Genomic DNA, 23,679 nt, shown 5'->3' with positions numbered 1-23,679 from the left:
GACTGCCCTGGCTTCCATCAAGAGGGTAGTGGACCTACAAGCCTTCTCTGTCAGCGAAGCGTGCCTAGAATTCAGGCCCGGCATTTCTTGCGTTATCCTGAGGCCCCGGCTATGTGCCCAAGGTTCCCACCATGCCTTTCCGCGATCAGGTGGTGAACCTGCAAGCTCTGCCCCTGGAGGAGGTAGACCCAGCTTTTGCGATGTTGTGTCCAGTCCGTGCTTTACGCATATATGTAGACTGCACTCGGCACTTCAGACGCACCGAGCAGCTCTTTGTCTGATTTGGAGGTCACCAGAAAGGGAATGCTGTCTCCAAACAGAGGTTGGCTCATTGGGTGGTAGATGCCATCTCCCTGTTATACTTGTATCAGCGACTGCCATGCCCCTTAGGTGTTCGTGCCCACTCCACACGGAGTGTTGCCTCATCCTATGCGTTGGCTCATCAACCTTCGCGTAGAGGCAGTTTCCTCCCGTGTCCTAACATAAGGACTTCAGGTGAGCGGGAAGTCGGCTTGCTGCGCCATTCCCACGAGGATCCGCGCGCTATTTTCCCTGGATGTAGCCCCTTGGTGAACCCTGGGTCCTCCATGCCCCGAAGTCAGGGCTAGATGCGGAGTAGTTCCTGACTGTGCTCCTGCCGGGTCTCCTTCGCCCTGCAGGTTGTGGCAATATGTTTCAGTATTTTTCCAGTGGTCAATCAGAAGACCTCTGTTTCCCTCGTATATCCCTAAGAGTTTATGGATATATTGAATTATTTCTATTTTCCACATGAAAAGATCTCATGTGCTCCGCCCCCACCCCCCCCCAACCCGTGCTTCAGTACAACTGGCATTCCTGTGGGGTCCCCCACAATTGGCCCCCAGGACGTTGGGAAGGTTACGTTAACACTCCCACCTGCTGGCACGTATACCTGTCGGCATGTGGGTTTGTGCGTAACGCGGCGTCAGGGTCATGGCCTGTTCCATGGGTCTGTTCCCAATGTAACGTCGAAGTGATTCGACTGAGAGGGGAACGTCTAGGTTACGTAGGTAACCCTCGTTCCCTGAAGGAGGGAACGGAGACGTTACATTCCCCTGCCACGCCCCTGGCGTCGCGCTGACGCCGGCTAGATCCGGCTCTTCAGCGAAAACCTGAATGAGTGGTGCGCGCCGCCATCTTATATACCCGTATGTATGGGGGAGTGGCTTGGCACGCAAATACCACTCGCCAATGTTCATTGTCCTTTTGAATAAGGCTCAGAGATGATTGGTCTCTCAGGCGAGTTCCCAATGTAACGCCTCCATTCCCTCCTTCAGGGAACGAGGGTTACCTACGTAACCTAGACCTAGATGTTATCATCAGTAAAAGTCCAGTCTAAAGTTTATAAGGCCTCGATTTTCTGACCATTGTTGAATGCAACAGGCCCTGAGAAGGATGCCTTCTTATCCTCCTATCTTGCCTTTTTAACAATGGGCCATAACTTTGCACGTGCAGCAGCATCTGCAGGAATCAACGCCTCTGAAATGCGTAGGCGAGATTCTTTTCAAGTATGCGTTGTCCTTTGCAGCCTTCCAAACGACGTCTCGGAGGGATCGCGTATAGAGAGTCTTATGATGATGCTTCGATGACCGCTGTCCTAGTTCCGTCTACCAACAAGGTGCATCACATCAAGTGCATCACTGAGCTTGCCATGGATTTCAGGTGCCACATGTTCAAGAATATTCAAAACAATTGAGAGCAGATTCTCATTCTTGGTTTCAAGAACCTTGTGCACCTTTAAACACCAATGCCAATCTGTGATCTGACATCTTTGTCTGAAACTCTGTAATGTCTCTTGCAATTCTGCACATCTTTTTCAGTGCTCATTAACATCATTTAGCATAGTTTTTTTTTTTTTTGATGCACAGGGTCCTCCATTGTTTTCAGTTGTCTTTTTTTATTTAATGGTTTGTATGCATTTGTAAAAAATATATATAATTTTATATAAATCTATAGTTTGATTGGAGCACCTAAACCCACCCCTACCCTAAACTTACCCACTTCTGAACAATATAAAACACAGGCAAATATAAGTACATTCACAGGTATTTATTGCAAAAACAAACAAATAAACAAGCAGTACAAAAGCATTACAAACAAGTTGCGTTGCATTTCAAGTCTTCTGAAGCCATAAGATATCTTTATGCAAAGAAGAGAACAAGGTTTTAATCGCTGAAAATTATCCCGCTTCAGTAACATGCTCACATCTCATTCAAAAAGATATTCCCAAACATTAGCATGACACAATCTGTCACGAGACACACTGGAGACACCAAGGGTTTCTTATTTAAAGCAGTGGAGGACCCTGCACATCCCGAAAAGACGCTGAAAGGGTCCTGACCAAATGTCAATATGTGATGAGTTGGGAGTGAGAACATATTTGGTTATGTTGAAAAACTCCCATCTCATTTTCGTCTTGAACTTCAAAATTGTCCAACAACGCTGCAGAAGTACTGACTCAGTGTTTACAAAATAAACATACAAAGAAGGCCAAACAGCCTTTACAAAAAAGTAAAACAGCGTTGTAGGGCGATTTTGAAGTTGAAGACGAAAACGAGATGGGGTGAGTACATTTTATGTAATTTTTGTTGTGGAAGTGAACTAATCCTTTTAGAAAAACAATGCGGGAAACTTTTAGGAGAAGACAACAAAAAAGTATAAAGACTTTAAGTTACCTGATTAATCACATTGCTACCACCAATGCCAGAATTAAAAATCACACCTCTATTCTCCACAATGCCATCTTGGCCCCCCAACTTGACTTGCAAATTACCAATATTTCTTGATTTTACATCATAACATTAACTTACTTCTCAAAATCCTACAGCAGAGTATACCATAACCATTAAACAAAGTCAATGCAGAGTGAGTCCTACTGGGCACATGTGGTTTGAATATGGAGAAATCTGTACTGTGTAATTAAATATGTGTGAGGGTTTCAGTGTAAAGAAAGCCTGACATGATAAACAACATATTTAGGCCACCAAGAGTAAGTGTTTGTGGCACAACAGTTGCATAATCATCACTGAGAAGCTAAATTCACAAGCACACACACTTGCACAAGCACAAATTTATAGAAGGGGCCATCTGATATGGACAGACAGTGCTTTGTTGTTGATGTGAGGTACACATGGGAGTAATGTAACTGACAGTAAAGACCTTTACACCAGAACAACAATTAACCACAATCCGACATATACATACAATGCACAGTACAAAAGCTTATTTATAGGTATGCTACAAACTCAACACAAGTAACACTCCTTGTGTAAAATAATTTCACAGCAAATTTTTGCTTTTTGCTTTGTGTAGTTATGGCATCTAAACTATACCACTAGAAGGGCCACACTAACCAGCCAAACCTTGACCCCCTTATCTTAACTCTTACCTTGTCTACCAAAACATGACTTAGTAATTGGTGGCAAAACCCTTTTTAGCAATCACAGAGGTCAGACATTTCTTGTAGCTGGCCACCAGGTTTGCAAACATCTCAGGAGGGATTTTGTCCTATTCCTCTTTGCAGTTCCTTTCCAAATCATTATGGTTTCGAGGCTGACGTTTGGCAACTCAAACCTTCAGCTCCCTCCACAGATTTTCTATGGGATTAAGGTCTGGAGACTGGCTAGGCCACTCCAGGTCCTTAGTATGCTTTTTCTTGAGCCATTGCTTTGTTGCCTTGGCGATGTGTTTTGGGTCATTGTCATGCTGGAATACCCATCCACGACCTAATTTCAATGGTTCTCACCCAAGATTCGATGGTACATGGCCCATCATCCATTTGATGCGGTGCAGTTGTCCCTTGGGAAAAAAAAAACACCCCCAAAGCATATTGTTTCCAGTTCCATATTTGATGGTGGGGATGATGTTCTTGGGGTCATAGGCAGCATTCTCCTCCTCCAAACACGGCGAGTTGAGTTGATGCCAAAGGTCTCATCTGACCACAACACTTTTACCCAGTTATTTTCTGAATCATTCAGATGTTCATTGGCAATGTATATGTGCCTACTACCTTTTGGATCAACTTTTATGTCAAGAGCATAGTGTCTACATAAGTAATCTCATTAGGTTTAAAGTTCCCATATTAAGTGTCATCATCTGCTGAGGGCTACTGCAGATACAGATATTCATACATGCAAATAACTACGGTTACAGATACACAGTTAACTTACTCTTGAGAGTTCACTGACTGGCTTTGACTGTTCCAATATGGTGAATGGCTTATGTATAGCAGCCCATAGAAACAGCCATTAATGAGGAATCTATGTATTTATATCTATGACATTAAATCCCTTTGGCTTGGACCTTGTGCAAAAGCTTGGACTTTGCAGATCGTATACATGCACAAACAGCTTTATTACACACTTGTAAGTGAAGGTTAAAAATAAAAAAAAGAGGCATAAGTGCCCTTTCAAGAACAGAACTGTTGTGTGTGAGGTAATTAAGAACAGAGCTGGGAATTTGAACGGTATTATAAGAATGCATTGAATGGTAGGTCATTTAAACTGTTAGATTGTATATGTGTCTTAAGTGTCCACATACTTTTAATTGTTTTTTTTTCTGTATGTTCTTTACCTCTATTTAGAGATGATTTAACTTTAAATGAGACTCATGATCTGGGCTGATTTTACACGTCAGTGCAGACATACACAGCCATACAATGTTTGAGGATGAGAACCAAATAGACTTTTAATGTTGAAAATGTCTTTGTCTGATATATGGTCTGTTATGCGAGTTATTTTGACATTGCTTGGCATGCTGTAAACCCCTCAGAGCAAGAACAGTGCATGGGTCACACTTACATAAGCCACTGACTCAATCCAGTTTTTCCTTTTTTAGTGTCACTGTTTGTGTCTCCGGGCGAGTGGCCTGGTATTAATGCATGAATTTTTGTGCTTGTTTAATGGGAATGTTGAAGCTATTCATGGTAATTGCAGTGTAGTTTCCTCATTGTATTTCCTATATAATCACACATACTTGCCAGAAATAACCAACTTATAACTAACTAATGTTGAATTAGTGAATTACACAACCACATATACTGTTCACAGAGGCATAAAATGTAGGTATGCAGTATATGCAGTGCATGAGGCACCACACGAGGGGGAGGGCATTTTGCTAAAAAAAAAAAAAAACCTTCTAAATAATCAAAAGCTTATTTGTTAAGAAATAATGAAAGTAATCATTTTATTTAACTCTTGTTTAGCATTTTAAAGTCAGAGTATGTTTGTGAAGGGATGCAATTTTAATCTTAATGTTATCTTTAAATGTGTAAAAAAAATAATGCTATTGCAAGATTTATTGAAGCCTTGCCCATTAGTCTATGCATCTTAGAAAATAGAGTATTTCATATGCTAGCATTTCACCACTTAAAACATTTAAAAAATTAATTAAAAAGACATTATTTATCTGTTTCTTAAAAAAGTGAAAAATATTTAGATTGTGTATTTGTTTCTCTTTAACTCTTTAACAACTTCATTCTGACCAGAAACTCTGGCACAAGAATCCCTTCAATCTGTTTAACCACACATTTATTATACACAAGTGTAAAAATATTGCCCTTTCTTTGAAACTACTGATTTAATTGAGTAGTCTGACAGATATCTTAGAAATTCAATCCAATTCATCCGTTGATTTGTGATGAATGCTATCCACACTGTCATATGATCTTATTTCCTCTGATGCTTTTTGCCTTTTTCGGATTGTTTTTCTTCATATCTGTCTTGTCTTCTCTCCTTCATCTTTTTCTTCAGCTCTGTTTTCTCATCTTTCAGTACAGGATTCTCTTCTTTCAGCTTCTGAAACTTCTTTAGATCAGCACAGAAAAGTACCTGAGACCCCAAAAAGACATAATAAAGAATAAATGAATCTTTAATAATAATAATAATAATAAAAGAGTGGTAATAATATCCGATGAATGTTTGGCAGTATTACTTACAGAGTGTGCCCAGCCTGCATAGGGACCCCAGAGTTTTCTAAAGAAGTCACCTAAAAAAGAGGATCAAAAATACCTAATTTATTTTAAAAGTAATGTATATTTTTGGTGTTTGTCAGTCCAAAATGCTGCATATAGTTTCTAGTGCAGGGTATCTTTTTTGGGTACTAACCAATTTCTTTGTAGACTCTATCAGTCAAAGTCTTCTGGCTGCTCCCGGCAGCAAAGCTGTAGTCACGTTTGGCAATCTGCCACACATGTGTGTCCACAGGAAGAGCTTCAAACTTGTCCAGTGACATCAGACATACACAGTCAGCAACCTGATCCCCAGCAAACATACATTTCACAAATGTAAGACAGTTATAAATAATAAATAATATGATAAATGCATGCATTCAAAAGCTAAAACCGTCAGTCTAACAGGCCAAAACATATTCTATGAAAGAATACATATACAAAGGTGTTGCACTGCATTTTAAGCATATGTCCCATTGTACATACTACACATGGTGTGCAAATATATTATAAGCATGCTCAGCTTTAAACTGTCGCTCTGCCTTGACAGTGGAAAATCCTTCATAGCTAACGCTACTTGCATTGCAGTTGCGAGGTTAGGAGTGTTTCCATTCATGTACTTGCATATAGTATTATCATGCAGAAATGCAAACTGAAAAAAAAACAATTACTTTGAGACCAACTCCAGGAAGAGTTCTCAGAGCATCTCTGGCCTGCAGGTAGGGGGCGCTGCGGAGCGACTGGAGCCAGTCAGGGCCATGAGAGTTCACAATGGTTTGTGAGCTCTGCTGCAGGAAACGAGCACGGTAGCCAAAACCTAAGTCACGCAAACGCGTCTCCACGCTTGGGTCTGTCACATACATACAAACAAACAAACATTCAAATATTAAGTGCTTTTATCATTTTGAAATATAATGAAAATTCTGTCATCATTTACTCACCCTCATAATGTTCCAAATCCATAAGACTTTTAATTTATCTTCTATACGCAAAGCTATTTATGAAATCTGAAAGATATCTGTTCCTCCATTGAATATCCATTCTCCTAAAACGTTTACACTTCAAAAAGTTAATATAGAGGGGGCGCTGCTGAGTATGATGGAGTAAGACGTGTTTTACAGCGCTCCTGCAGAACCCACAATAATTTAATTCTTCAACTGCAATTAAAGTCCGAAAACTAACAGAACCTTTGCCGCAAGTAAACATAAAACAACCCCGATCTAACGTCACAGTTGTGGATGGCAGCGAATCTCCGTAAATACAAGTACTCCGGCTGTACCGGTGCATGGCCTGGAGCCTTGGGACAAAGTGGCACTAGCCAAACTGCTACTTCTACAGGACGGCCCGAAGATATGACCATGGACTTGGAATTGATTAAAGCGAATATTCTTTCCTCTTTGAAGACGAATATATCATCAGTAATAAAGAAAGAGTTGAAGAACGCACTAGCCAAGGATTTTGACGCAATTAAAAGTGAACTACAGGCGATGAGGACTGAAATTGCGAGAAATACTGCCGGCATGCTTTCCGGCATTGAACAGATGAAAGAGAACATTAAGGATGTCGAAAGGGGACTCTCAACTTGGTCAGATGAAATGGTTACTCTTCAGTCTACTGTAACTAAACTCACAAGCCAAGTCGACAACTTGAAAGAAAAGTGTGAAAATATGGAAGGGCGGATGTGAAGAGGGAATATTCGTATCACGGGAATCCCTGAGCAACCTGGATCGAGTACGCCCACAGCGGTTTCCAAGCTCCTGAAAGAGATGCTTCAAAAGTACAGAGAAGTTAAAATTGATCGTTCACATCGTAGCCTTGGTCCAAGGAAGACAGGAGATAAACTGCGCAAATTATGATGGAGACTGTATGGAGATTTTACGAAATGCCAGAGAACGTGCACCACTCATCCACAACGGTAGTCAAATTACCATCTTCCCTGACTACACAGCCAGTGTTGCAAGGGCAAGAGCGGCCTTCAGTGATGTCAGGAGAGCTCTCCGGGGACGACAAGGCGTGCGATATGGACTGCTTTTCCCAACCAGACTCCGAATTTCACTTGACAGAGAAGAAAAGGAGTTCCGGAATGCGTCTGAGGCAATGGATTACGTGAAGAGGAATATTTTCTCTGAGACTCAATCTAATGCTTGACACGCTGATCTGTTGGATTGGGATGCTACCCAATAAGTGTTTAGCCCTTATATATGCTAATAACAAAAGTTGCATTTTGACTTGTTTGGTTTAATTGACCATCATTTCCATGCTCTTCCCAGAAGATATTTTGCGAACGTTTGACTGGTTCTACTATCATTTATATTGCTGTTGTAAATTTATTCTTTTCGTTTAAGAACTTATGGTTCTGCAGGTGCCTGTGTGGTGGTACATTTGCTACCCCGCGTTCATATCTTGATTTTAGGCACAGGTAATTGCTGGCACATAAAGTAGTTTTAATAACTACCTATTGTAATATATAAGATTTTTTTGTATTTGTTTTTCTTGTGGCTGCCCGTTCTTCTTGTGCAACTTGGGACTAGGCCCCTAAAAATACCTGGACTCAATTATGTGTTGGAGTTCTAAAAACATTTATTCAAGTTCTACTTACAGAGGTCTTATTGTTCCCCCGAGACCTCTCAATGCTGGAAAAATGTTTCATTTTACAATTCTACGCTACCTAACATGTTAGTTTTCAAATGTATAACACGTATGCACCCTGGGCCGCCATGCCCTTTTTTTTTCTCTTCCCCTTCCTTTCCTTTTTTCTATATCTGTATATCCACATTTACTGTACATGTCGCTTCCCGTTCATTACAAGCTATTATGGATTTTTCAGTTATACATAGCTAATAATGGCATCTTTAAAGGTTGTAAGTTATAACGTTAAGGGCCTTCATAGCCCCTTGAAGAGAAAAATTATTCTGCGTCAGTTGAAACAAACTAACTGTCAGATAGCCTTCTTACAAGAAACCCACCTGTCTGACGCAGAACATGAGAAATTAAAGAGGTCATGGGCAGACAAAGTGTATTTCTCCTCTCATCCATCAGGGAGAAAGAAAGGAGTGTCTATAAACGGATGTATAGATGGCATTGATATATCACTAATGAATGTATATGCACCTAACGAGGACAGACCTTCTTTTATTAAAAAAGTTTTCAATGTGATCACACAGCATAGCATTGGAATATTATTAATGGGGGGAGACTTTAATTGTATTATGTCACAACACTTAGATAGACAGCCTGTCTCTAATACCCCATGCTCCCGAATGAGTAAGATGTTAAAATACCAATCTTCCGAATTTGGACTCGTAGACGTATGGAGAAGTAAATTTCCAAATTGTAAAGATTTCACTTTCTACTCCCATAGGCATACGTCTTATTCCAGGATAGATTATTTTTTCACCCTTAAGGATGAGCTTCATATAATAACTAATATGAAGATATTACCCATGACCTTGTTGGACCATTCACCTATGGAACTTTTTTGGGACATAGGACATAAGAAAACTTCCAAACTCTGGAGATTAAATGCCTCACTCCTCAATGATAAAGAATTTATCTCTTTCATTACATCAGAACTTAAACTGTATTTAAGTATAAATGATACTTCTGAGGTATCTCCGCTTATAGTATGGGATTGTGCAAAAGCATATCTTAGAGGCCGAATTATCTCATTCGCAAGTGCCAAGAAGAGAGAGAGGATTGCTAAACAACAAGAATTAGAACACAAAATTTAAAATCTTGAAAAACAGCATAAACAAACACCAAACTCACAGCTACTAAATAAAATAAAAGATGCATGAAGAGAGTATAATAGCTTAATTAGCAATCAGATTGAAGGCAATCTAAGATTTATTAACCAAAGATATTATGAATATGGTAATAGGGCCAGTAGAATGATGGCAATCAGATTAAGAAAGTAAAGATCTTCAAATACTGTACAAAAAATAAAAACTAGTAATTCTGTCAATCCCCTTACTAAACCTGATGAAATTGCAGAATCCTTTGCAGATTTTTATAAATCACTCTACAAAAACTCGGATACTTGCTCTGATGATAATATACTGGCATCATTTCTAAAGAATATAAAACTGACTGAGCTAACTGAGTCAATGGCAAAGGACTTGGATAAACCTATTGAGGAATATGAAGTAATTGAGACAATTTCAGAAATGAGGAACAATAAAAGCCCAGGGCCAGATGGGTACATAAACGAATTCTACAAAAATTTAAAAGAACTACTGTCTCCGCTCTTGTTAAGAGCGTATCTATGCATTGCAGTCTGGTATGATGGCACCCTCGTGGAGGGATGCAACCATTGTCGTAATCCATAAAGAGGGCAAAGATCCGGCTTAATGGCAATCATACCGACCTATCTCATTGTTAAACAGTGACTTACGTATATTAACTACCATTCTTGCTAAAAGAGTAAACAAAATTATCAGTCAGATCATACATCCTGACCAAACCGGTTTTATCCCAGAGAGATATTATGGGGATAATCTTCGTAGAGCATTAAACATCATGAGTTATACAAAATCTATTAGGGCAAAGGCATTGTTTTTATCACTTGATGCACATAAGGCATTTGATCGGGTATCTTGGTTGTATCTGATTCAAACACTTAAACGGTTTAAATTTGGCCCTGATTTTATAACATGGATCCAGACACTTTATACAAGCCCACTTGCCTCGGTTAGAGTTAATGGTTATAGATCAGGAAGCTTTGCTTTGGAACGTGGCTGCAGACAAGGATGCCCGCTGTCGCCCCTGCTGTTTGCTATCAGTATCGAACCATTTGCTCAGCTCATTCGGGACGACAGCGCAATTAAGGGCATTATAGTTGGTGGAGAAGAACACAAATTGTCGTTATATGCCGACGATGTCCTACTCTTCCTAACAGAACCAGAAACTACTATTCCATATTTTAAAAAACTAATTCTTAATTACGCATATTATTCGGGATATAAAGTGAATATGGATAAAACTGAGGCTACAGATGTAAATGGCCAAATCTCAAGACAAATCCATATTAAAAGCAGGTTTAAATGGCCCACGAATGGGTTTAAGTACTTGGGTATCTTTATTCCCACCTCCTTGGACCAATTATATAATACAAATTACAAGAAAGTTATAAAAAATATTAGTGAAGACCTGGACCATTGGTCTGCCCTTCGTCTCTCTCTAATTGGGTGCGTTGAATCCATTCGCATGAATGTCTTGCCGAGATTACTCTATTTATTTCAGATGTTACCCATAGATGTTCCAAAATCTACATTTGATTTGTTGAATAAAATAATTTCTAACTTCATATGGCAGGGAAAACGACCAAGAATAAGGCTCAAAACAATACAATCATCTAAGACAAATGGGGGGCTGGGGCTTCCATATTTTAGGTTTTACTTTTGGGCTGCTCAACTGAGGCCATTGATCTCATGGATTAGAGATATCACACTTACTCGCTGGGTCAACATTGAAAAGAGTCTCTGTTCAGTGCCCCTTAAGGTAGTTCCTTTTTCCAACATATCATTAAAAAATGCCAGTATGGGTGAATGGACTAAAGTAACATTAAAAATCTGGAGAATTATACAAACATCTCTAGGCATGTCAAAGAAAATTTCATCCGTAGCCAATATTGGTTATCTTAATGATTTTGTTCCATCTCATACAGATACAGGTTTTAAAAAGTGGTCTCAATACGGACTCAACTGTCTGCATCAGATGTTTCATAATGATACACTTAAATCATTTGAACAAATTAGAATTGAATTTAGGCTTCCAAGGTCAGAATTTTTTAGATATTTGCAATTAAGACATTTCCTTACAACACATAAGGATTTTGAGAAAGTCAAAACCCCCTCCCCAGTAGAACTATTTTTTAAAGAAATACAAACTGGACATGTGGTCAAAAAAAATCTCTAAGGGATACCTGTTATTTCTATCAAAGAATTCAAATAATACTTTACAGATGAAGGAGAAATGGGAGGTCGAAATTAATAAAACAATTCCTCAGGAAACTTGGGAGGAAGCCACATCTTGTGACCAACTCTAATATCTGGAGGGAATTCAAATTGAAGATCATAACTAGATTTTTTCCAAACCCCACAGATAATAGCAAAATGGAATTCTTCCTGCTCTGACAAGTGTTGGAGAAACTGCGGACAGTACATTGGCAACCACACCCATATTCTGTGGTCATGTCCAAAGTTAAGAATCTATTGGAAAGAGGTATTTGATGCTCTTAAAGAAATCTTCCATCATGAAATTCCTGAAGATCCCTTAGTTGCCCTTCTGGGTGTATGCCCAGAGGGTTTTGAGGGCAGATCTAAAGTATACCTATTACAAATTCTACTGGCTGCTGCTATTAAATGTATCACATGCAAATGGTTAAAACCTGACCCCCCATCATATAATGCTTGGATTCCAAAAGTATGGGAGCTGTACGAAATGGAACAAATCACATATGCATTGCGACTTCAAAAAATAATTTTCTTTAAGAGGTGGGCCCCCGTCATGCCTTTAATTTTTCAATAATATACTATACATTTGGTCATTCCTCTTCTCTTAACACTTTATTTTTTATCTTGCTTTGTTGTTTTTTGTTTTTTTTTCTCTTCTCTCCCTTTTCTCTCCCTTTTTCTGTTCTCCTTTGGTTTTATTAGGTGTACTCGAATGTCTAATTTTCTTCTGAACATGTTTGATTTAACGAAAACTGTCAATGCAAAGCAATGGACTAACATGTTAAACTATGACACTGTATTGTATGCAAAGTTGTTACTCAAAATAAAAATAAGTTCCAAAAAAAAAAAAAAAGTTAATATAATGTACGTAAAACCATATATCCATATGAAAAGGTTTAACATTAAGCGGTTTAATCCAACACTTCTGAGAGACACGATAGTGTTATATGAGGAACAGATTTCATTTCAGTTTTTATTCACAACATACATGAAGCGCAAGAACAGATCTCATCGGTTCTTGTAGAAGCTCAAACATGTTTGCATGACATGAGAACAGATCTCATGTTTCTCGCACATAAAGCAAGCAAAGTTTTGGGTGAATGGACTTTCAAAGGAGGGATACAAATCTCTTACATTTCATTACGATATATATTATCTATTTAAATTTAAATCAATATATTTTATATGTATTTATTTTATTTTGTATATAAACCTTTTTCCTGAATAAATGATGAGAGCCACCATTTGAAATTTTAACCTTAGATTGGATGCTCTTCTGTTCCGGTCTGCATAGGAACCCACTAAAATGTTTTAATTTAGCTAACATCAGCAGCTTTGTGTCATCTACACACTCATTAAACAAATGGTGGTCATTGCGACACTGCAAAGTGATGTGCTTTTTAAAAACATTTTAATAAATTTAACATTAGATTATCAGATTGGAATATATGCAAATTTATTTATGAACACTGAAGACCGGAAATGCAAAGCATACTTCCGGTTAAGAGACAGGCATTACTTCCACGTTCAGGAAAAACTTCTATATCAAAGTCAGAAATTAACCAGTGTGGCAAAAATGCTGGTGGTAAAACTGGTAAAAAAATTTAGGGCCAACAACAGATCCCCATAGTATTTTTTATCTGTTACCTAACATTTATTATAAAATGGATAGCTAGGTCCTTAATTCTGATTGATTCTTGTTTCTAATTTGTTGTTTGTTCTAAGCTGTTGTAAAAATTACTCATCAAACATACACCTTTGTTTATGTTTGTGTGTTGCACGGCCACCCACTTTGTTCTAACCACAACCGTTTCTGAGAAACTACATTGTATGGAGGAATACTTAATATTTTTATTAATATCATTACACTTTATTTGCTCTGTTTTATTTTGTGAAACCTTACTACGTATATGTAATAATCGTTTTATAAAAACAATAAGCCATGAAGCCATGGTTTACAGTGAATTTATAACAGCTAAGGGGGTTTCAGGCATGACGCAAACACCCCTTAGCTGTTATAAATTCACTGTAACCCACAGTTTCTCGGGGCTTATTGCTTTAATTTACTTCATTATATTCTATTGTAGGCTCAATGGACTGATTGCATGTAGCTTCATGATGTACTCATGAATTGAAATAAAATGGCTTGCCTGTTTCTGGTTGTTTGTATATGATTAAATGATTGTTATAGATTTATAGTCTGTACATTTTCAGAATCAGAAAAGGATATATTCTAAACATTAATGTGTACATTATCTTTAAAATACTGTGGTTTAAAATATTTTTAAAATCTTTTCTTCAGCACAACTAGTATGAAAATGCATCAGCCCTTTCATATATTTTTGTTTAGCATTTTAAAGTCAGAGTATGTTTGTGAAGGGATGCAATTTTAATCTTAATCTAATTTTAATCTTTAATCTAATCTTAAATAATGTAAAAAATAAAATAAAAAAATGCTATCGCAAGATTTATTGAAGCCTTGCCCAGTCTATGCATCTTAGAAAATAGAGTATTTCATATGCTAGCATTTCACCACTTTAAAAAATTAAAAAAATTAATTTATAATACATTATATAAAAATTATTTCCCCTTTATATGTTTCTTTAAAAAGTGAAAATTTATTGTGTATTTATTTCATTATTCGTAAATATACGTAGAAATGCAAGTGCATATGCACACAAAAACGCACCGAAGTGCTGGTATAATTACATTTTTAAAAATTCGGTACTGACTTGGTATCAAATTACTAGTACTTTTGACAACACTACAACAAAGAAAGCCTGAATTAAGAAAAAAAAATTAATTAACAAAACATTATTCTGTATTTCATGTAGATTTTAAATTATTAGTAACAGCCATAATAGTTTTATTTATAATTACAAATATTTCATGTTAGTACAATGAGAGCTAGTAAAGCTACCTGTAAGAGCTTGCAGAGGGGGAAAATCATGATAGGCAACATCATCAAGCTTGCAGAGGAGAGTCCCGAGTGTCTGACACAGTCTGTCAACCATGCCCTGAATCCGTGAGATGTGATTATTCGAGCTGCAGATGAATGAGAAAAGACACTCCACAGGGTCTTGGCGCAACAAACGCACTCCTGAGATGTTCAAACAGACAGACACGTTTTGTATTAAGGACCACTTTCCAAAAAACCCTTTCTTCTGCATCGTTAAAGGTGACCTCAGTATATTCTGGTTTATGTTGCACTTACAAATATGTAACCAATGTAATGCAGCCTCATGCAGAAGCAAATATTTTCAGTTATAGATGTTACAGTAATGTAGATATGCACTCAACCATGATTGATCTGATTTTGAAAGTATATCCCAGTTAATGTACATATATTTCAAAATTATTATTCTGTTCTATATCTTCTTTCAATGAAAGAAAAATCACACCTGCAGCTTAAAAGGAGAAAATCACATATTGTTGTCCCACACATGACTTTAAAAACAAAAGTGCTGGGCTGGATAAAATTGTAGGGGTTCCAAATATATTGTTGTGCACATAATACACAGTACCCTCCACAGTAAAGACAAAACTGCTCTGTTTGCTGTGGAGTCAAGAAATCTGTAAATATGACTAAAAGATGAATCTGAGACAAAACTACAGAATGTATGCTTGTTTATCAACTAAAAAGATCAGCACTTTGAGAGTTTCATCCCCCTATTTGGTTTGAGCATAAATATTGGACAATTGGCTCACAGGTCATTCAAGTAATCAGCTGTGCCCTTTCACATTAATTGTTTAGATATTTATATTTATATGATATTATTTATGTCTCCTTCATTTAACGCACCTGATTCAGATCATCAGCTCCTTACAAGAAAGATCCATGAACTGAACTGTGTGAGATTCAGAAACATACAAAATGTGCAGAGCAGTGGGCCCCAAGAACCGGAGTTGAGAACCACTGAACTAGGATAAAGTCAAGGGGCTGACTTTAAGAGAAAAGCAAACAATTTGTATGCTAAAAGAAAAAAGGAACTCAATTAGAGCTATATCAAAAACAATGAGCATGGAGAAATCAACCGTTTGAAATCTCCTGAAAAAGAAAGAAACCACCAGCAATGTGAGCAACCAATCTTGTCAACCTGGTCAGTTGTGAAAAACAAAAGGAGTTGATGACCGATAAATCATACAAGCTGTGAAAAAGAATCCTAAAATACGTGTCTGTAAAATCACCAATAACCTTTAGAAAGCTGAGGTGATGGTCTGACAATCTACTGTCAGCAGGAAACTTTGACTCAGAATTGCAAAGGCTACATAGTAAGATACCAACCCCAGATGAGCATCAAAAATAGAAGGGCCAGATTCGAGTTTGCAAAAAAAAACAAAAAACAGAAAGGTGAGCAAGTAGAGTTTTGGAACAACATTTTCTGTCCAGATGAGATAAAGCTTTATCTAACTGACGGAAAGCAAAAGTGTGGACAAAAAGGAACTGCAAATGATTTTAAGCATACAACCTCAGAGGTGGTGTCATATCATGAGCATATGGCTGTCTTTGGAACATGCCCTCTCAACTTTATTGATGAATTAAAGTATGCTGGCAGCAGCAGAATGAATTTGGACGCTTGGCTACCAGTGTTCAAGCAAATCATCAGAAAGCGCTTCATATTGCAATAGGAGAATGACCCAAAACACACTGCCAATTCAGTTCACTTTAACTTAACTTACTTAATCTCCAGATTTAGATACTATTGAACATGAATTTCTCCAGCTGAAGAGGAGACTAAAGGCAGAAAGTCTCTAAAACAAGCAACAGCTGAAATTGGCTGTTTTAAAGGCTGGGAAAAGCATTTCAAAGGATGAGACCAGGAGTCTGGTGATGGCTATCTTTTAAACTATTACATTTGCTTTAAGTTCAACTGTACCAATACTTATGCTCACATTAGATAGGGGGTGAAACTCTGAAAGCGCACTCTAAAATGTGACATTCTATAATTAACAGGGGTGTCAACATTCTGTATAAGAAAGCACAATGCTTGCAATGTATTGAAAAAGCACCATGAACATTCAGGCAAACACTGGATTTGTGTTCAGTGGAAAATCATGACAAATTATAACATAACTGTTATTTTTGTGTGATCTATTACTTTAATGAGACATGTACCTGTGAAGATGTTTGCTGTCTGTTTGAAGTGTGGATCCACGGTGCTCCAGTCCCTGTAGAGATCACCTAATTTAACACCTAACTGAAAATAGTCCCTCAAAAGTTCCTCCTCTTTGCTGTCAGGCTCTGGCATCACTATGCACAATCCTGCCTCTTCCTGCTTTATCGTTCTTTTTGACGTATTCCCCAATAACTGCTCCTCGTCTTCCACTTCCTGTTTCAGTCTGTTTTCTATTCCTGCATTTATTTGATGACTGTAAACATAGTACCATAACGTATCCTCTGTTTGAGTAAGTGTCCACACTTTTCCTCGCATTACTCCAGTCCAGTGACCATTTGCAGTTTCACGCCATCTAAAAGGATGGGCAATCATATGCAATATTAAAATAATACAGTAATAATAATAATTTAAGGCTTTGTTCAGAATGAAATGCTAGTTTACAAATTGCAAGATAATGCACAGTGCTATTGTATACTGTACACTGCTTACTGCTTAATGTTTTTTTTAAATACCATCCACATTTTCATATCAGTATGTCAGTATTCAGCAGCTAGTTGGGAGGTGTTGTTAACTATTTCACATGTGAAGAGGTGGGACAGAAATAACAGACATTTACACACAAACATCTTAAAGAGACAGTGTAAGCCTCTTTTATTCTGAGGGTCAGAGAGAGTGTAAAATAAAAATTTTGATTGACTTTGGATTAAAGTTCAATTTAAGAGTTGAAAAATTATAAATGGACATTAGGCAAAGAAACATCATAAATGGACATCAGGCACTTAATAAAAAGAAACGTTACTTTTGAAGACAGCAATGAAACAGTTCCCTGATAGCACACATACATCTCACAGACATCTACTTGATGTGCGTTACATCTGGAAGATGTATTTTTTTTTTTAGATTTTAGTGTTGGCTAATCATCAGTACACCTTTAGGATGTGTCTTGTTAGTTAAATAGTTGTTAAACTTATATCTTAAAAATGTTTATCCGTTGTTTGTACATAGATGCTTTCCAGATGAAGCAACCTTTAACAGACATCTTGCAGACGTACATGTGCTATCTGGGTAGGGTAGTATAAAGTTTACCGGAACGTCTGACCACATCCCAGAGTGAGATCCAGCCGAAGCTCTGACCGTGGACATGACAGTGACCGCCATGCCTTACAACCTGCTGAGAGCAAAGCATGCTGGGACATTTTGTCGTTCTGTTCCTTACACCATCAGGACAAATCAAGTCAGCTACTGTGATAACAAAAATACATGAAGGAAAGAATAAATTAAACTAAAACATTAAAATACATGCTATAAAAACACACACATCTATGGTTTGGACATAAGAAAAGTTGCTTACAAAGACATTCGAGGCACACAGTGGCAGTATACTTCATATATCATCGTGCATGTACAAATGAATTTTGTAATCCATTAGGTTGTTGCTAGCTAATGCTCAACGTCACAAAAAGAGAAATCTTCCATCAAGGTGCACTAAAAAATAATTTGTTTGGTTTCACATACTGATATTTTATATTACATACTGATGTGTTGTACATTACTAATTTGTTCCATAAATGTATGAAGTGTAATAATGCCAAGGATTGGTATCTGAAATACAAAGCGAAACCGTTCTAGTAGGATCTAGTAAACAATGGGGATAGGGCCAGCCTTCTTCTTCGTAAGAGATCTGCTGCAAACTAGACGCATCAAAGGCGTATTGCTGCCCTCCTCAGTTCATTTGAAGCACTCCCTTTAGTGGGTGAACTTTAGGTAGAAATATACATGGGACATTCTACCAGAAACGTACATTTCCACTTTTAAAAATCTTGGGGGAAAACATATCGAATTATTAAATCCGAACGTTGAGTCATATAGAGGACCTGTTAAACTATGAGAAACACATATCATGCCATCTCAGCATTTTTTTATGATTGAATAAAATACATTTTTATGTGTATTTCACCCCTAAAATGTCAGGCCCCATCACAGACAAATTTATGTATTTGAATTTCTTTGACACAAAAAGCATTTTCTTATTGGTCACATGTCCCTGATTCCATCTAACATGTTTTTGTAATACCTAAGAAATATGAGCAACGTTTTGGTCAACTGTATACACAAAATCACAGAATGCCCATACAGGCACTCATATAGCTTTAAAATAAACTACCTTTACATAGGAGATTTTTACAAAAACATAGTATTGGATAAATATCCCCCACCTTCACCTACACAGATTAATTCATCAATATTTCCTCAAATAGTACTTTTTTAAATTATAATTTTCAGTGTGACAGGACTGACCGTGGCGTGACGGGACTGACTGTGCTGTGACAGGGCCTGACTTTATTGATTACTTTGAAGCAGGAAAAGTTATGTTTTGTGTTATTTATTTGAGTTTTGATAAGCATTCCTATTTTAAATTATTATTATAATTTTAATGTTAATTTAATATTACACTACACTGTCAGAAAAAAGGGTACGGTTGGGGTCCATTTGTGACACTTAGGGTACAAATGGTGAAGTTGTACCCTCGATGGGTCATAGTTGCACCTTAGAGTACTCATATGTACCATTTAGGGGTAAAAAAGGTACAGATATGTTTCCAACTGCCAGAGGGTCCACGTTTGTACCATTTAATCCCCAAAGAAAGGTACAATCACTTGTGTGACCAAAGGAGTAAGCCAAAGTGAATGAAATAGTCACCCAAAATTAAACAGAGCAAGATAATCATTTTCATGAGTTGTTAGTTATTTGGAAGAGATGCACAAAATAACCAAATACGTTCAAGAGCCTGCATCTTTCTAAACAGTTCTGAACAGTACACACGCAAATTACATTTTAGTGATTATGCAGAACATCAAGATAATAACTTTTAAACGTAAAGCATTTGTATTAAAGTAGGTCTGCATTTTTAATTGTAATTTTAAACTGATATAAGAGCTGTTTTAAGTTTTGTTTTTAATGTAGAGTTAAACAAATACACATACTAATAGTAATTAGCAAAAGCAAAATGTAGTATACAAAACTATTTAACGTTTATTAAACATTATATGGTGTACTACTTTGCCTCAGTTCAAATACATATTTTCGAAGCCAGCCTTTTCGTGTCGTCCAATGGGATTGTAGCCCGCGCTGTGCATTTTGAAAATGAGATTGTGCATGACGGTTATTCTGGACATCATTCATTTCTGACGCTGTCGACGGAGACACGGAGGATCTTATTCAAAAACTGAAAGAAGCTGCCTGGAATACATGTCACTGAAGACGAAGCACAGAAATTTAGAGGTAAGTTTAATTTTAAGTACTGTGAAAATCTGTTGGTTCCCTTTCGATTTTTGTTAACTTGATATTGCGTCTGTAGCCAGGCCTAACGTTATCTGATGCGTGAGGAAAACCTTTCTTCGAAAACTGACCTGACAAAACCAACGCATTGCCATTACATTTTAAGCTTATTGTTATTATTACAATTATTTTTTATCATTTAGCCGGAAATTAAGATATAATTTTTCGCTTAACTCATACTCCACCTAGAGATGGCATGAGACGCTGACAAAACAGCGGTGAAACGGCCATAGAAACAGCTCAGGTCTATCGCGTTTGTGTACCATAGATTTATAAATTCAGTTTACCAGAATGTTTTTAATACTCTAATGTTAACGTTACGTTAACGTTAACTTACCCGTGTTTCCTTCCGGACACGAGCGAACGCCTTTTATTTTAACGCCTCTCCTAGTCTTTCTGGAATTATATACCTTACGATTATTATCCACGTTGATTTATATAAGTTTTGTTTGGTACATATTTAACTAACGTTATAAACGTAAATCCAGGAGAGTCCTAATCATTTTTCATGTCGTTTCGAGGCGTCTGTATCGAGCCCTTCCAAGGACAGCAAGTAAAATTGGTTTAAGTTACCATTATTTATCAAAACTCGTGAAATACGTTTCTAGTCTGTGAGATGCAAATTTAAATAATTTGGCTTTTAATAATACACTCTCAGTTAAAAAAAGTATAGTTCTCTGTTAGTTCGTTAAGTGTACATTTTGGTACCTTTTAGCTTTTGTACCTTAGGGTACTGTTCCAGTGACAGTATTGTACCTTTTTCTGGAAGTGTATAAGTACTAACTTATTGTGTATTTTTCTAAATTAAAGCAATGTTTTTATACTGATGAATGTCCATTGAAAAAAGATTTTATTGTTGCTGTTAAAACCTCAAGCTCACACAGACTATACATTTTTTTCCTTTTAGAAAATAAGGTGGATTTAACAAATTTGTACACAAGATGGAGGTGGTAACAGTAACACTAGTACCAGTGCCAGCAGAACCCTATCAACAAACTTCAACTACAGAAATGTAAGTATAACACTGAGTTTTGTGTATTATATTTGTCCTATGTTTAGCGGTTAACCGTATTGATTTTTTTAATGCCTGATGCCAATATTTTAAAAAGCAGGGTGGCCAGTCAGCACACACAAGGAAAGTTGGGAGAGTTAGAGTTAGTTTCATCAAAATTATTTTAAATTGTGTTCCGAAGATGAAGTCTTACTGGTTTGGAATGACATGAAGGTGAATAATTAATGACCAAACTAAACTTTTTGGCTGAATTAATGCTATAAGAAAGAAAATTTGAAAGACTAATAAGGTATCTTTAATTCTTTTTCTGTTACCGGCTTGAAAACTTCGGGCAAAAACAAGGGATTCTCCCATTTTTAAACTGTCACCGATAGCAATGTAGTAGTAGTAGATTGCTGAAGTCAGTAGATTTTACTCAGTCAAAATACATTTATTACATTTAATATTTTGGCTTTTATCATTATGTTAATAAATATTGAAATTAATTAAAATATTAACAAAATTACAAATTTGAGCCAGGGAAGATAAGAGAGATGAACATCCTCAGGGGTCAGTGATATCACAGATTCTAAATCAGTTATTGGCTTAAAATGAATGTTGAATGTCGATATAAATAAACAGTATGCTATAATGATAATTTACAGTTAAAACAAATTTGTAGACACATTGTAATTTTCTAAATCTTCAGGTAAACAAATATTTGTGCATTCAATCTTAGAAATATTTGTATATTACTAAAGGGAAATGGCAATAAAAGAATATTAAAATGTCTGATTTGATTGTTTTGAAGTATTTTTCGTTAATTTAAATGATTAACTTTATCTTTTTGTAAATTTTCAGTTGTGTGATGAAGCTGACCGAATGCATTCATCGACTGTCAGTTTAAGCCGGCACTTCAGGGATGGCTTTACCAGTATTGTGCCCAAGGTGCTTCAGCTTGTTCAAAGAAATGCTCCGTTGGACGAAGTCTACAAGAAGCAAGAGAAAAGATGCTTGCAGAAGATCTAGGTATTGACATAAACATAGTGGTTTTGTGATTATCTATTTATTGATTATCTATTAAGCTTTTTTAAATGATATTTATAAATTATATTTAAATGTTTTTTCTTTGTGTGAAAAAAATCTTCATGCCTTAAAATTGCTCGAATGTAACTCTACACCTTGATTGGTTACAAGGTAGTTTATGGCAAAATTTTCACATTATTTGTCTTAAAACATTTAAAACAGCACATTGCATTGTTTTACTGATAGATTTTTGATGTTTTCTTTTCTTCTCAGTGTGATGCTGATACTCCATAACCAACCTTACAGTTGGCAGAAACTGACTGGAAAATGGCTTTCTCCAAGAGGGTACAACTTTTCAAAGTGGATGGTGTGGAGTTGTGCAAGGAACTAGGAGTTGAAGAAAGGATCACTACAATGCACAGCCTTCAGTGCTTACTATTGTTTTCAACTTGGCTTGTCCACCCTACATGAAGAATTCACTGACTTTCTGGCTTTCAGCATGCCATAGCAAAGATAACTGAGGTGGGTGGCAAGCCCCTTCCAATATCTATCACCCGAATAATTAATATCCTGTGTTAAAAATGCCAAATATATTGATACACAAGGGTGAAGATTTCGACATTCAGTGTTTCAAAAGTGACAATTTAAATCCAATACATTTTAAATGTCAACAGTGTATATATATAATGTGGCAAGTTTTTTTAATACCAGTGTCGTATAATTCACAGTTCCATGCATACGCATTAAAGTTGACTTTGAATGAAGTGTTATAAAACCAGGGCAAGAGATGGACTTTCAGGCCCTTGCCGTATACTCTGCTTATGATAAATAAGTAGTTTGTGATCCTCAAGAATGTTTAAAAAGTTCCAATTAGTACTGTGTATTAGTGTAGTACTGCGTTTGGTAAAAATGGGTTTGTGATAAAAAGAATTTACGCATACACAGTTACAATTAATGAAATGTGTACTGTTGGAAAAAGGTTGTTTTTGATTCTTAATGTTTAAAACATTTTTTAGAAAATGTAGAATGCAGTAGAAAAATTTACTTAATGGGATGTATTGATTATGAAAAATTTAATATTAAGCTTAATATTCTTGATATTTACAATTTTATAAAATGTTTTAAAAAAGTTAGAAATAGTATAAACAATTGTTTTTGGAAAAAAGAATTGCTCAATATTTGCATCCATTTAAGACACATTGAGGTAGAGCTTATTTTGTGATAAAATGTTAGGGTATAATCAATTAATGAAATGTGTACTGTTGGAAAAAATGTTTTGCTTTATAA

The 23,679-nt window shown here is 36.7% G+C and overlaps 1 protein-coding gene across 1 annotated transcript; it reads right to left on the bottom strand.

The window, feature by feature from the left end:
* Nucleotides 1-5,528: 5,528 nt before the first annotated feature.
* Nucleotides 5,529-18,679, bottom strand: ogg1 (8-oxoguanine DNA glycosylase). The gene is made up of 8 exons (XM_073819512.1): nucleotides 18,388-18,679; nucleotides 18,123-18,278; nucleotides 17,036-17,388; nucleotides 14,840-15,019; nucleotides 6,637-6,815; nucleotides 6,123-6,270; nucleotides 5,954-6,003; nucleotides 5,529-5,846 (listed from the first exon to the last, which is right to left on the bottom strand). Exons 2-8 carry the CDS (start codon nucleotides 18,230-18,232, stop codon nucleotides 5,685-5,687), a joined length of 1,182 nt encoding a protein of 393 aa, XP_073675613.1. The 5' UTR covers nucleotides 18,233-18,278; nucleotides 18,388-18,679; the 3' UTR covers nucleotides 5,529-5,684.
* Nucleotides 18,680-23,679: the final 5,000 nt, after the last annotated feature.

This window comes from Garra rufa, chromosome 15 (genome assembly GCF_049309525.1).
Source record: "Garra rufa chromosome 15, GarRuf1.0, whole genome shotgun sequence".
Lineage (NCBI taxonomy): Eukaryota > Metazoa > Chordata > Actinopteri > Cypriniformes > Cyprinidae > Garra > Garra rufa.
The sequence above is the reverse complement of the archived record's forward strand: the minus strand, read 5'-3'. Positions and strand labels throughout refer to the sequence as shown.